The sequence below is a fragment of the Chrysochloris asiatica genome, unplaced genomic scaffold, assembly GCF_000296735.1.
Source record: "Chrysochloris asiatica unplaced genomic scaffold, ChrAsi1.0 scaffold00161, whole genome shotgun sequence".
Taxonomy (NCBI): Eukaryota; Metazoa; Chordata; class Mammalia; order Afrosoricida; family Chrysochloridae; genus Chrysochloris; species Chrysochloris asiatica.
Genome location: NW_006408679.1, coordinates 6,424,681 through 6,440,938, shown reverse-complemented (window position 1 = coordinate 6,440,938; position 16,258 = coordinate 6,424,681). Strand labels below are relative to the sequence as shown.

Here is a 16,258-nt window from a genome sequence, read left to right as displayed (position 1 = left end):
ATGAGAGACGAAGTTTAGCCATCTTTTCAAACTGATGTCTCATTCTTCTTAGTGCGTTAAAACAGATCCTGTTCATACACATTATGGCAAGTTGTTGTTAAGTGCTGCCAAGTCTGTTGTGACTCATAGTGACACTATATACGGTTTCCGAGGAGTGGCTAGTGGGTTTGAGCCACTGACCTCGTGGTTAGCAGTCCAGTGCTTATTCTATGGCATCACACAAGGACTCCTATAGCAAGTTAGTATGAGGTTATTTTAGTACCAAAAAATCTGAAATCCATGTATAGTTTTTTCATAATACTTGCCACAAACCTCTGAAAACCCCTCCTGTATACAAGTGAAACCCAGTGCCACTGAGTGCATTCTGACTCACAGCGACCCAGTGGAGAGGTTTCTGAGGAGGTAAATCTTGATGGAGCAGAAAGCCACCATTTTCTCTCCCAGAGAGTTGATGGACTGAACTGCCAACCTTGTGGTTAGCAGCAGTTCAGTGCTTACCCTATAGCGCTTCCAGTTGTTGCTATTGTTAAGTGTCTTCCAGTCGTTTCTGACTCATGGAGACCCTGTATAGGGTTTCCGAGGTGGTAAATCTTTGGGAGAACAGGAAGTCTCTTCTTTCTCCTGAAGAGCAGCTAGTGGGCTTGAGCAACAGACCTTCTAGTTAGCAGTCAGCGTTTTTCCTACCAGCACAGCGCTCCCCAGGGCTCCTTACAGATGTCAAAGTCTACCAATTATATACTTTAAATGTGTCAGTTATATGCTGCTTTGTTTTTGCAAGAAACATAAACTCTAGTGAAGGGGTTTTTATTTAGTTAGTTATTATTTTATCGATCAAATCTATTTAATGTCTCAGCTCATTTATATCATCCTTTTATCAAGGCACCGTATCAGGACTCCTAGGAGTATTACATTTCTGAATTCTGAAAGGAAATGTCTGTAAGGTATAACACAAATATTTGCTGACATTCATATGCAGTAGTACTTACAACATTACTATTGTATGTGTCTCTCCTTTTCTAAGATACTGAAATCAAACATAAAAAATGAATACTTCTTAAGCCTGTTCAACATTTATTTTGTTCCCAAATTGTGGTCTATTTCCCAGTACATATAAAATGGACGAAAACAATCACTTACGCCATTCTCCTTTCTCCGATGTTCACCAGGAGCTTTTACACCGTTTCTTTTTAAACTTGGATCCTGAGGCCTTGGTCCACTCACTAAACACAAAATGCAGAAAGTATACGTTATGGTTGACAGTTATTGTATGAGTTGATTGCTGAGTTCTGTTGCTACTACTATTTGATATTTTACTCGAAAGTATACAGCATATTTTCTAACAACAAGTTATAAGGTTTCACAAATCCATCTGTCTTGGAAAATGACTTGCTTAGAATAAGTATCTAATGCCATCAAGTATCACAAGCTAACTCTTCAATAGGAGCTGTATGATCCAGATACCAAAGGGGAGACCGATGCACTTCTGACTATGGGTGTTATGGACTGAATTGTGTCCTTCCCACTCCCCCTCCAAAAAAATACGTGTTACAAATCCTATCCTCTAAGTCTGTGATTAAAAAACCATTTAGGTGTATGATCTTTGTTATGCTAATGCGGCAGAATTCATGCTGGGTTGTGTTGAGTAGATCTCTTTTAAGAGAAAAAACTAGCAGAGATGGGAGAAGAGGCACAGACTTTCCTCCAGAGTCTATACAAAGAGAAAGCCTAGCTCAAGAGTCAGCATCCTGAATTTGGGCTTGTAGCCTCCTAACCTGTGAGAAAATGAACGTACTTGCTAAGGCCACCCACTTGTGGCATTTCTGTTGTCACAGCACTAGATAACTAAGACAATTCACTTACAGTTGTTCCTGTCCTACTTTTCTACTTAACTACTCAGCTGCACAGTCAGGCATGGCTTCATCAAAAGAAAGAAAATAATGTTAATGAAGAGCGACTCAAGAAAAAAGGGTGGGGCTGAATTGTCTAGAACCTGTTGGAACTGGTGTATGCTTTGCTTTGTATGTTCTCCACAACATTTTTTATTTCAACAGAAAAGAAGTAAAATCAAATCAGTCTATCCTTATAGGGGGCGGAAGAAACTGAAAATAAACAAGTAATATTTGAAAGGAGATCTGGTAGTGCAGTGGTTACGAATCGGGCTGCTAGCCTCAAGGTCAGCAGTTCGAAACCACTAGCTGTTCCACAGAAGAAAGATGAGGCTTTCTGCTCACTTAAAGATTTACAGCCTGGGAAACCCAGTACAGGGTCTCTATGAGTTGGAACTGACTCCACGGCACACAACCAGCATCACCATGATACATTAACTGGCACTAAACCCCACATATTTTGGCATAAAAAGTTACTTTTAGCCAAACACAAGCAAACTACATGGTTGGTTTTGTGGTTAGTACTTTCACAAATTAAGAAAATTGAAAATTTGGCTTAAATAAATGAAGTCTTTCTAGTACTTGTTACCATGAAATCAAATGGTGGTTGGTTATTTTGTAACAGCTGGTAATTTTGAACTGATGACCTTGAGGTTATCAGCCTGATTTACAACTCTACCAGAGCTCCTCAAAAGGATAATATTCTAAACAAACACATTATAGACAACGCCCCCATCTAATTTACATACCACCTGTAGTTAAAAACCAACCCCCATAAAATATGTTAAAAATCTGAAGTACAATGGTTCATAATAGCATAGCAAGTGGGTGCACTTTGCAAGTGCATCAAGACACTATTATTATATTATTATGTTAAAGGTGTTTTCCAGTGTCTGGAAGTATTTCTTTAAAGCGTTTTATCCATTCTGTTGTTATTGCTAAGTGCCATTCACACATAGTGACCCTGTACAAGGTTTCCAAGGAGCAGATGGTCAGTTGGAACAGTCAACCTTGTGAGTCACAGTGCAGTGCGGATCCAACAACAGGTACATTATATACTAAGATAAGCATCTGACTAACTGACCCTAGATACAAACCATACCTCACTGTTCCAACCTGCACACAAATTAGACTTAAAGATATTAGAAATGGAACTTGTTCATAATCTAGGGACTGCCTGCATAAGAAACCAACACTAGCAACAGAAACTTTTTAAAATATATTAATCTTGTAATACCCAGAAATTAGAAAAGTTAGTTACCTCCAAAGAAATTTTAAAGTTTCTTTTGAATCAATATTTACATGCACATTGTTGTTGCTGTTGTTAAGTGCCATCGAGTTGGTTCCGACCCATAGTGACCGTGAACAGGGTTTCCGAGGCTATAAATCTTTACGGGAGCAGAAAGCCTCCTCTTTCCCCCGCGGAGAGCTGGTAGTTTCTAACTGCTGACCTTGCAGTTCACAGCCTGATTTGTAACCACTACTCATAACCACTACGCTACCAGAGCTCCTTTTACATACACATATCCCATGCTAATACTAAATTAATACTCAGATGTCCCTCTTCAGAGTCAGGAAATCACACTTAACCTAACCCTAATGTGTTAAGCATTATTTTGAAAATATTGTTTAATTCTCCAGCAAAATAACTCAGGTAATCTGTCACATACTTCTGCAAGGGGGAAAAAAAAGCCAACTTCTATAATTCAAGAATAATTGTTTTCCTTACTACCTCAAAGGGAGACTGCTTAGCTAGTTTCTCCTTCACATGCTCAGTTACATAATTAGAATAAAAAAAATATAAGAGCTTTGAAAAACCATCCCATACACATCCTGGGTCACAGGTCAGAGTCAAACTGGAAAAAGAATAGGGTAACAGCTTTCCTAATCTTTAATCTAGAAGTCTAGACTAAAAAGGCTAGTTTCACACCTTAATGAAGGACACTGAAAAGCAATGCTGTTTTATCCTAATTTAAAAACTGTGTGGTACTGGTTCTGGGCTATAATGTGAAAACAGTTCCCTTATCTCCAGATTCTACTTCTCACATTACACAATGAAATGTGTTTATTGCACTACTGAGAGGCTGTTCAATAATTTAGCCAGTACTGTACAAGCAGATATTTGAACTGGGAGATAATCAGGAAAAGTGCAACATGAACTTTTGAAAAAGATTAACGCAGTCACATAAATAAAGAAAATAAAAATAAAATGCATACACCAATTTAAAGACTTAAAAAGAAACCCATTTCCTTAAAATAACAATATAGTCGCCAGTGATACTGAAAGGTATGGAAGCCAGTCTCTGCCAGGTGCTTCAGGTTCCTCTCCTGGCTCTGCCTCTAGGTGTGTGGCCTCCAACAAGTCACTTAACCCCTAAGGATCAGCATTTCTCTTCAGCAGAATGGAAGAGGGCAATTCTCCCTCCGGCCCTTGATGTTGTTAAGTTCTGTGGAGTTGGTTCTGACTAATGACAAACCTGTATAGGATTTTCAAGGCTTCAAATCTTTGCAGGAGCAGGAAGCCTCATCTTTCCCCCATGAAGCCGCTGGTGGGCTCAAACCACAGACCTTGTGGTTCATAGTCCACTGCTTACCGTATAGAGCCACCACACTCCCCTCTGGGGCCCTACATATTCTAATTATTTCTGTCTGCTATCATAAGGACACTTGTGATAAAGCAGTATTTAGTAATTGAGATTTCTTAACATCTAATAATTAACATCATCAACATTCTTACGTCCAAGAATGATATATTTAAATCACAAATTACCCTCCTCAGCATACCATTTTGAGATTTTCCAACATTTCTTTACATAGCAATCCTGCTGCAACCTGTGGCTTTCTGATGAGAAGTAACCTTCCTCAGATCTCAAGTTTTTAGCTGCTGCTCTCTCACCTCCTACAAGATCTTCACAGTCGCAAGGGTGGAAGTAAGCTCCTCAATACCTAGTGTTGTTTCCAGGTCAATATTTCTCCACCTTTACGTATTTATTACCTTGTGCTGTGGGTTAATGCGCCAGACTGCAAAGCCATTTGAACTGCAAGGTTGGTGGTTCAAGCTCACCCTCTGCTCCTCAGAAACCCTACACAGGATCACTATGGGTCGGAACCAACTCAAAGGCACTTAACAACAACATAACATCCGCTTCCTACTGTCATTTATAAACTTCTGGTCGAACTATCAGTCACTAAAGATATGACCCTCCAAACTCCCTTGTTATCTCTCCCTTCAAGTGCTACCTTTATTCTCAGTGACTTTACTTGCAGGTGGAATACCCATCCAAAAGCTAGCTTTTCTCAGTTCTATATCTTCCTCAATCTCTACACTTTAACTCACACTCACGTCACAGACAATCAGAGGATCCTATCATCCAAAGTGCTAGACGTCTGAAATATTAGATTCAAACATTCTACATTTTAACCACAATTTCCTCTCAGGCTACCTATCCTAGTCATTTCCTCTCATTACACCAGTTCACTATCTAAGACACCTCCAGTCTCTTAACCCTGTCTACTTTTCCTACAGCCCCCTACTATCTTTAAATATTCCCCATGCAGCTAAGATGCCGTGGTCCATTACTTCAATCTCTTCCTCGCCAGTATCCTTCTCTTCCCTGTCCCAATGGCCTTCCATTGAACTTGTCTGGCAGAACCCCACCCTTAGATCAATCTAACTGTCTGCTTCTCTACTTACAACCCCACCTGGACTCAGAAAACTCATACACGGTCTCATGTCTAATCTCAACTGGCCTTCACAGTTGCTAGCAAGCCGATTTCCCACGTAAGCAATCACTCCTGTTCTACACAACAGCTCAAAACAGCCCCAACCATCACTTTCATATGATTTTGTCTCCTGCCTCTGAGCAAACAAATTGTTTCAGATGAGAAGCCTGGCTCCCACAAAATGCACAAATTTACCTGTCTTTTCTGGTTTTCCTGTTACAATGGAAGGTGGGTCCTTCCTCTTGTCTAGAAGTTTCTATCAGCTTAGTGAGAGTACTTTTTCAGGGGCACTGTCCTATATATCATTCCCTCTCTTCCTTATATCTTACGTTTACTGTCTTCTAACTAACTCCTCCCATCCACATTAGGAAAAAGAAAACAAAAAGTATTAAACTTCTTCCATCTTCAAACAAAAGCAAACCAACCTACTACCCCCTTCTTCTGAGTTTCTACTCCTTACCTTTCACTCCCCCTCCAAACTGCCTGCATCTTGATGACATGCCACCTCTCTCCAAACTACCCCACTGCACAAAACTAAAGCTCAAATATTTGCTATGATTCATAAAATACTAATACCAGTGTCCCTGCTAGGGGGGCGTTCATGGCGAAGGAAGAAACGAACTTCATTCCTCTGACTTCCAAATCGTTGCAGAACATCAAACATCCGCTCATTATCAGCAATTGGACGTTCTGAAAGAAATGAATTGACATCACATTATTTGAAGATAATGGAAAGGCAAACATAATTTATCATTTATATCTCATACAAAATATTCACTATGAATATAAGAAATACTTAACCATCTCAGAACCTTTTTTCCCATTAAAAGAACTCTTAGAAAATGAAGCATCGTAAAATGTCCATGCACAAAATCAGGGTCATACTGGAAAGAGCAATGGATCAGAACAGTCAAGAGCTCAAGAGCATAACTCACTGGGGTTCCTTTAAATAGTCATAAGCATACCATTAACTTCTTTTGAGTTTTCTGTAATCGAAGAGAATTATATCAGTCTCTTTAAGTCCATTCTAACCCACAGGCTCTCTAAATACACAAAGAAAAAGATTTAAAACCAACTTTCTATTTAACCTACCCATACTTCCTACTGTTATGTGTTGGTGAGTGGACTCTGACTCACAGTGACCCTAAAGAACAGAGCAGACTGACCTGTAGGTTTCCTGGAATGTGACCTTTACAGAGCAGATGGTGGATCTGAACCACCAATCTTTCACGTAGCAGCCTAGTACTTAGTCATAATGTCACTGGGGGTGTGATTTTTTAAATTATAAAATTAAAAAAAAAAACTATATTTAAAAAATCAACAATCTTTTTCCAAACAAAAAGGCTATTTATTATAGTGAAAAATCTAAGTCTTTGGCCTCTCTTTCAGTGGAGTGCCAGTTGTCAGAATTTCTGTATAGACAAAACGAAGGGCACCGGTAAATACTATCGTAAGTGGGAGTTCACAAGTAACAGTATGTCTCAAGCCCCCCTCTTCTAATCCCAAGGGACCAGGATTTAAAAAGCAAAATATATTGCTTGATGGTGTAATTTATAAAATCAAAGAAACTCCTGTAATGTTAGTAGAATTTTAAATCTAAGAATGTGGGAAAAGCCTTTGAAAAGCTCAATACATCAAGACTCAAAGACAGACCTGCAAAGACTAGAGAAGCCAGGCATTCAGCAGCCAATTTTGTGAAGTAACTGTGAAATTAATCTGCTTGGTTGCAACAAAGAAAATTCAGTTCTGGTTCTATTTCCTGTAATAAATTGTACTGAGTTGATTGAGATAAAACCCCCTTTTATAAACCATAGAAATTCTAATAAAAACTCCCAAAAGGGAAATTCTCATCACTGAGTAGGCACTCCCTAACGGAAATTCTAAGTAGACTCACTTCCCAAAAGAAAACATACACAGCTTTACTCAAGGGAAAGAATGAGAAATCCCCAGGTTCCAGAGAATCCAAAGGAAAGACGTAACCTCCAGGTCACGCTGGACTGTCCTGGAGAGTTGAACCTGTTTATAAGCTCTTGGGATTAGGGTCCTGTTACAGACTGAACTGTGTCTCCCCAAAATCTGTGTTGAAGTCCTAGTCCTTGTCCATGTTCGGAAATAAAGTCATACCAGACGAGTTGATGTTTTTAAGTGCCATCAAGTCGGTTCCAACTCAAAAGGGCCTTTTTACAGGGATTCTGAGGAGTGGCTGGTAGGTTTAAACCATCGACCTTGTGGTTAGCAGTTCATCACTTACCCAACCAGAGCAAGGTGAGGCCTAAATCTAATCACTTATAAGAGGTGTCTTGTAAGAAAAATATATAAAGACACACACAGGGAGAAGGCAGATACCCAAAACACCAAGGAATTCCTGGAGCAACCAACAACAACAAAAAAACAGACCCTCCCCTAGAGCCCGTGTTCTGAGTTTTAAAATCCTGTTCTTTAGACCTGTTTTTGGTAGTTTTTGCTACAGCAGTACTAAGTAACTAAGAGAGATATTAATGGCCTTGTAATGACACAAGATCAGGCTTGAGCTTGCAAAAGTTAAAACTGACAGCTCAAAGGTTCTCAAAGAACTGCACTAATCCACGAAGAGGAAAAGAAATGATTTCAAAAACAGAGGAATAAAAACTATTCTCAAAGAACTGTACTAATCCATGAAGAAGAAAAGAAATAACTTCAAAAATAGAAGAATAAAAACTAAAATGAACTGGCAGAGTACTGTATAACAACAAAAAAATTAACATAAATTTGAATGAGTCTCTGAAAACTGCTAAATATGAAAAAGTCATTAAATTGCAAAAATGATAAGGGCAAAATATACAGCAAATTATATGCAGCTGAAGAGAAAACTAGTAAAGTGGACGATCAGTAGAACCAACTAGAATGATACACAGAGCGAAAAAGAGACTTAAAAAAAAAAATTATATATGCAAACCAAGGACCAACATATATCAAATAACGGCTCCAGAGGGAGAGAACAGAAAAGGAAAGTGGAAGGCAAAACTTAAACGAAGAAATTCTCCCACAAATATAAATGGACATACAGCACTAAACAAACAGATTAAAAGTCCCTTTCTTCCCTTCCATACACAGAGTGGACAGGGATGGGCAACCTGGACATTGGCTCCCCAAAATGGGGGGGACTACAAAGGCAATAAATGTTATGAGAAATACAAAGCAGAGAAAGGGGAACAAGAAGTGGCAGAATCAAGTGTTGTCAATTTAACAAAGTCAGAAAAGGCCTCAAGAAAGCAACAGTGTGGAAATGAACCCATGAGGTCACCTACTGCAAGAGCAGTAGAGAGAACAGCAGACACATATAGCTAGAAATATAAGACAAATAGTAAGTCAGTAAGTGAAACATTAAGAACTGAGGTGGGAACGAAACAAAGATACTAGCTCTCAAAGGTCGATTAAAAGGGACACAGTAAGCTTTGAAGGTAATAGATGTGTTTATTAAATTAATTATCATGCTGGTTTCATAAGTCATGAAAAACTCATATCAAAACTACAAAGCAAACAGACCGTTCAATAAAGTACTGAAGAAAACCCACTGTCCAGTTGGGAAAAAAATCTATCAGTCCCTAATTCTCACTAATTATAAAATAAAATTCAAATGGATTAAAGACCTAAGCATAGCACAGAGAAGAAAAGGAGGAGAAAGAAAGGAAGAGAAGGAAAACTTTTTAACTTAGAAGGATTTCTTAAACAAGACACAAATAAGACACGAATTAGAATGGAGTTGTGTTTTTTGTTTTGTTTTTCAATGTTTACAAAACAACGGGGGGAGGTAGAGGAAAAATCAGCAAAGGCTATACACAATTTGAAAAAACAAAGAGAAACCCAAATGATCAATGAAGGAATATTTTTAAAATGGGTATCCTCATTTGCAACCTGGTGGTTCAAAGTCCAGAGATTATGCTACAGAACCACAGGCTCCCCTCATTTGTAATTATACATGCTAATTTAAACAAAGGAAATTTTCAATGATCAGTTTTAGCAACTGAAATATTATTATATCAATTGTTGATGAAGGATTCTTTTAAAAATAATCAATAGAAGAACTAAGATAGCCTTTGCAGAGGGAAACCTTGCAATACATGTTACATTTTAAAATGTGCAAACCCAAACTAAGCAATTCCACTTTTTGGTATCCACCATAGATAAGCAATTGTTCATGATCAAAAGAAACTCTGAAAAGGATTTCTGCTACAACATTTTAACCAAAAGGTTGGCTGTTCAAATTCACCAGCCATTCCAAGGAAGAAAAATAAGACTGTCTTCTACTGTAAAGATTTAAACTTCAAAAACCCTATGCAGCATAGCTGTAAGTAGGAATCAGGTTGATGGCAGTGATTTCAGTTTGGGGGTTTCGATGAGTGTATAAAAAACAGCCCCAAACCACTGCCATCCAGTCTATTCCAATTCATAGCACACCTACAGACGCAGTTGAACTGCTCCATACAGTTTCCAAGACTGTAAATCTTTACAGAAGACTGCTTCTCATCTGTCCCGCAAAGAGCAGTTGGTGGATTCAAACTACCATTAAGTTAACAACCCAATGCTTAACTCACTGCACCACCAAGGCTTCAAGGGTGTATCATGATATACAATTAATTTACATTTTACTGTTGAATAATGAAATTCAGAATGATTTTATCCATCATTCTGTTATCATATATATTGAATTGTCTTGTGTCTATTTTTCTGTTGGCTTTTGTGTCATACTTATTAATATCTAGCAGTTCTCTATAAATTTATGATTCCAAGGAGCTCTGGTAGCGTAGTGGTTACAAATTGGGCTGCTACCTCAGGGTCAGCAGTTTGAAACTACCAGCTAGCTGTTCTGCGGGAGAAAGATGAGGCTTTCTGCTCCCGTAAAGATTTACAGATGGTGGGTTAAACTGCCAACCTTACGTGTAACAGTTTAATACTTAGTCTACAGCACCACACCAGGACTCCATACATACTACAGAAAATTACGTGATAACTAAAATCAACGAAAGGACACTTGGTGACACAACTCAACGACTAACCAAAACGTTGTCTATTCGAACACACATAGCATTTCCATGGGAGAAAAGCACCTGGTGATTTGCTCTCATAAAGACTGTTGTCACCAAGTGCCTTCAAGTTGGTTGTGACTCACAGCAACCCCGAATAGGAGTCCAATGAGCAGCTGGTGAATCTGACCCACCAACCTTGCAGTTCAAACTGATCTTGTGGTACAGTGCATTACCCCACAGCAACACATGAGAACTCCTCATAAAGATTACAGCCTAGAAAATTCAAGAGGGCAGTTCTACTGTCACATGGGGTTGCCATGAATAAGAACTGACTCAACGGCACCTAACAACATTAAAACCAGTGATGTAGACAGACACACACATACTCATCTGAAAAGAGCTCTAAGCGATCATGTTGTATGGTAAAATAGCAAGTTGCAGCACAGTGATGGACACTCAGTAAACAAAGTAAGCACATGCTTAGGGCATCAACTAAGGCACCAGCTGTCCATAGCAAAGAGCCATAGATGGGAACTGCACAGGGCACAAGGAAAAGTTGAGTGTTGCAAGTGCAAGGGAAGTGAGGGAAGTGAAGAGACAGCTCCAGTGCATGAGAATGCGCCAGACAGGGTTAGAGCGTTCCACACACAAGGTTAAGCTATGAGATCTCTACCATTTAACACTTTGGTTAACATCTGCCTCCTGGGTCCTGCTCCTAGATCCCCTCCCAAGTAACTGAAACTCCTTCTCTCAGGATATCTCTTGAAGAGTATGCTATTTCTTTCTAATAAACAAGAGGTAGAGGTGGGCTGTTGAGTCTAACTAACTAAATATAAAATAGTTGCAATATCTGTTTACTGATGATAAAATTTTATTTTAAAGGACATCTTTCATTTGTTCATTTGTAACTACAGCATTTATTCTGAAACAGGCATTAAAATTGAAGTAGGAGCTGCTTAAAGCAAAAGTGGTCAAAGTCCATTTTTTTGTTGTGGCAGATCAACAGAACTTTACACTGACTGTTGAAATAAATGAGTTCTTGAGTTATTTTCCTTGTTGTAAAATACATGGAATATTATTGTTTTATGAAAATATGTATACAGTAAAAGTCTTAGTGCCACTAAAAATTTGATAATCCAGTTCACCTCATTCTGCTGAAATAGCACATATCACCCCTTGGCAATCAATTAGTAATATTATAGTTATATTAATAAGAAGTAACATTATAGATCACTAAGACACATACATATATATGTATGTATCACTCACATATCCCATTGAAGTGCAGTATTTCACTGTGCTACCTTGAAGTACAATGCTGTCTATGACAGCATGATATCCATATGCCTACAAGGAAGACCAAATAATGCCACTACTATTCAAATTTACACACCCACCACTAAAGTTAGTAAGGATGATATTGAAGAATTTTACCAGCTTCTTCAGCTTGATATTAATCAAACATGCAATCAAAATGCATTGATAATTACTGGTATTTGGGATAGGAAAGTTGGAAACAGATAAATCACAGTTTTCTACAAGACCAATGACTTATTCAAAGCTCATACCTTTTTTCAACAACATGAAAGGCAACTTGCCAGATAGAATGTAACAGGAATCAAATAGACTTCATGGTAGAAGAGACAATGGAGAAGCTCAGTATTATCAGCCAAAAACAAGCCAGAGGACTGTAGAATAGACCATTAATTGCTCATATGAAAGTTCAGGCTGAAGCTGAAGAAAATTAAGCAACACCATAATAGCCAAAATATAACTTCGAATATATCTAGCCTGAATTTAGAAACCATCTCAACAACAGATTTGATGCATTAGACACAAATGACCAAAAACCAGAAGAGTTGCAGGATGACATCAAGAACATGATACAACATGATACACGAAGAAAGCAAAAGGTCATTTAAAAAAGGAAATAATGAAAAGATCAAAATGAATGTCAGAAGAGACTCTGAAACTTGCTCTTGAGCAAAAAGGAATTAAATAAAGCAACCTCAAGAAATGAGAATACATACCTAAACAAAAAATTTCAAAAGACAGCACAAGACGACAAAGCGAAGTACTATTATAAAATGTGCAAAGACCTAGAGTTAGAAAACCACAAGAAAAGAACATGCTCAGAATTTCTCAAGCTGAAAGAACTGAAAAATAAAATTTAAGTTTCAGAATGCAACTATGAGCAAAATACTGAATGATGCACGGAAGATGGAAAGTATACACCATAACTGTATACAGAAAAATGGCCAGTAGTCAACCATTTTAAGAGGTAGCATATGATCAAGAACCAATGGTACGGAAGGAAGAAGTTCAAGTTGCAGTGAAGGTACTGGCTAAAAACAAGGCTCCAGGAATTGATGGAATACAAATTGAAATGGTTCAACAAATTGATACAGTACTGGAGGTGCTTGCTCATCTATGTCAAGAAGTTTGGAAGATAGCTACTTAATCTACCGATTAGAAGAGATCCATTATTTGTGCCCATTCCAAAGAAAGGTGATTCAACAGAATGTGAAAACATCAAACAGAATCACTAATACCACACACAAGTAAAATTTTACTGAAGATAATTAAAAACCACTTGCAGCAGTATATCAATAGAGAGCTGCCAAAAATTCAAGCCTGATTCAGAAGAGGATGTAGAATGAGATATATCATTGCTGATGTCAGCTGGATCTTGGTTGAAAGCAAGAACAGCAGAAAGAGCCTAAAACATTCCACTGTACTTAAGAGGAGCCTGTACACAGACCAAGTGGGAGTCGTTACAACAGAACAAGGGGACCCTAAATGGTTTAAAAACAGAAAAGGTGAGTGTGAAGGTTGTATCCTTTCAACATACTTATTCAATCTTCATGCGGAACAAATAATCAAAGAAACTGGATTATACAAAGAAGAAAGTGGCATCCGGATTAGAAGAAGACTCATTAACAACCTGTGATATGCAGATGACATAAACTTGCTTGATGGAAGTGAAGAGGAAGACTTAAAGTACATAACTGTTGAAGATCAAAGATTACAGTCTTCAGTGTGGATTGCACCTGAATGTACAGAAAATAAAAACCTTCACAACTGGATCAAGAAGTCACATCATGATGAACTGAGAAAGACAGAAATCAAAGACATCATTTTGCTTAGAAACTCAATCAACACTCATAGAAGCAGCAGTCAAGAAATCAGACAACCTGTTGTGTTAGGCAAAGCTGCTGCATAAGCCCACTTTAAAGTGTTCGAGAGCAAAGATATCCATTTGAGGATCAAGGTACACCTGACCCAAGTGATGGTATTTTCAAACACATCATATGCATGGGAAACTTTAACAATGAATAAGGAAAACTATAGAAGCATTGATGCATTTGAATTATGGTGTTGGTGAGGAATATTCAAAGTATAGTCAAAGTATCCTGGGCTGCCAGAAGAACAAACAAATCTGTCTTAGAAGAAGTACAGCCACATGCTCCTTAGGGATTGAGGATGATGAGACTTTTTCTCTAGTTCTTTGGATATGTTTTCAGGAGGAATCAATCCCTTGGTAAAGTGGAAGGTCAACAAAAAAAAGAGGAAGACTCCCAGTGAGATGGATTGACACAATGGCAAAAACAGTGGGCTCAAACCTAACAACTGTGAGGATGGCGCAGGACCAGGCAGTGTTTCATTCCGCTGTGAACAGAGTCGCTGTAAATCGGGATCGTCTCGATGGCACCTAACAACAACAGCGTTAAGTTATGTAGAGAATTAAATGAGGATAGTTGCCTAGGAAACTTCAGAGGTATTTTGAAAGGGTGTTCAGGGAAAGTCTCTCCATGTAGGTAACATTTTAGCTGAAATCCAAGTGACCAAAAGGAACCAGCAAAGAAAGAATGTGGACGGAGCGCATTACAGGCAGTAGTAGGAGCAGTCGGTACCAACGGTTCTAAGGAGGGAAAGAATTCAGCATACTCAAGAAATAAGAAAATAGATGCTGGATGGAGGCAAGAAAGAAAATAACATTACAGACAACGAATTTCTTAAGACTTCTCAACCTAAGATATAGAATGTGGATTTTATTCTAAGTAAAAGAGAATATCGTTAAAAAGTAGCAAAGTAAAATTATCCCATTTTCGTTTTTGAAAGAAAACTGGGGTTCTTTATGTGAATGGTCTACTATGGTTCCTATGGGGAGGGTAAAAGAAGATAATAATTCAGTAAAATAGTGTAGAACACCTTTCAAAACATCCAACAGTAAGAAAGTCACCAAAAAAAATGAGTAAAAGGATTTCCCTGGTAAAAAGTGAGAGCTCAGTGGAAGTTAGATCTCATGAATGATGTTGAGTCTAATGATCACAATGGGTAATCTGCTCCCCAGAGAAGAAAAAGGAAAACAGTGAGGGGTTCATCTACTGTGTAAGAACAAGGCAGAAATGACGGAAAATTACACCCTATCTATAAACTCTTATGGGTTCAAAAAGAAAGCAGGCTATCTCATTTTAGAGCTCCAAAAGAACTATACTAAGGGCTTAATTTCAAGGCTTAGAATGTCTCTAAGTGCAGCTCTGTCTTCTGTTACTAGAGTTTATCAATCTTTTAGGAAAAAACAAACATACAAACAAAAATTTAAAGAGGAATAAACCAGCAGTATGCCTCAAATTTTTACTTAAATAAAGCCTAAACATACAATAGGCACTATAAGGTAAGCACTGCACTGCTAACCACAAGGTTGGTGATTCAAGCCCACCATCTGCTCCTCAGAAACCCTATAGAGTCGCTATGAGTCGAAACCAACTCCACGCAACCTAACAACAACAACAACAAACATACCATCCTATGGAGCAATTCTACTGTATACAGATGGAACTGTCACAAGTTGGAAATGACTAGCTGACAACTAATAACAAAACTGTTGGAGCATCATACATTTGACCACATGCGCTGTAACATCCCAGAAGTTCCCACCTGGGACATCAGTCACCCATCCTATGGCCTTTTATATTGTGTTGTCTTCATTTCATTGCAGACAAACGAAACATCAGAGACTTTATGGATCACAACAAAGTTGCAGTGACAACACTCTCTCCAGGTGGATATGTTATTCTACAGTTTCTTTGTGAATAAGCATGAGCATTCACAGACAGTACCAAATCTATAAACCAGAAATAACAATAGACGACATAGCTAATTAAAACACACGCTTGTGCAGGTCTCATACCAGAGCCACACCACACTTCAGCCAAGTGGCAATCACTCTCCCCAGGTTCTTTGCACAGATCCACCACGTCCCGGCACACTGTCTCTGGAGTAACTGGAACTTCTGTGAAGTGCTGCTCATTGTTACTGAGGTACACTGTCAGAAACATCTGCAAATAAAAAAAGAGAGAGAGAACACAATATTTACCTGTCTGTACTGGTGCTTTTCACTGTTTATTCGCTTTACCTTTCTCCAAACACAAACCTCAGTTGGGAAGCACAAATGTAAAGCCAGAACAGTATGGCTCCCTCGGCCTCAAGAAGAAGGGGAATCTGGTGTCCTACAAAGCTTGAGTCCCTTCCTTTCCCCACAAGCAGCACCTGTAGAATCCTGGGGGAATCTTAGAATATCATCAAACCAGTTTAGCCTCCCTGTCATCCCTGTATGTTGCTGGGGCATGATACGTATCA

General features: G+C 38.5%; 1 protein-coding gene across 2 annotated transcripts in view; it reads right to left on the bottom strand.

The window, feature by feature from the left end:
* The window catches only part of TP53BP2 (tumor protein p53 binding protein, 2), a 62,187-nt gene extending 46,230 nt beyond the window's left edge, over nucleotides 1-15,957 (bottom strand). The window contains exons 1-3 of one of the 2 annotated variants that reach the window (XM_006871144.1): nucleotides 15,810-15,957; nucleotides 6,186-6,299; nucleotides 1,138-1,220 (exon numbers count right to left, since the gene is read on the bottom strand). In XM_006871144.1, coding sequence (XP_006871206.1) covers nucleotides 1,138-1,220; nucleotides 6,186-6,299; nucleotides 15,810-15,957 — 345 coding nt within the window. Of the gene's footprint in view, nucleotides 1-1,137; nucleotides 1,221-6,030; nucleotides 6,035-6,185; nucleotides 6,300-15,809 lie in introns of those variants that run through there. The other variant, XM_006871145.1, reaches the window with a different exon arrangement.
* Nucleotides 15,958-16,258: the final 301 nt, after the last annotated feature.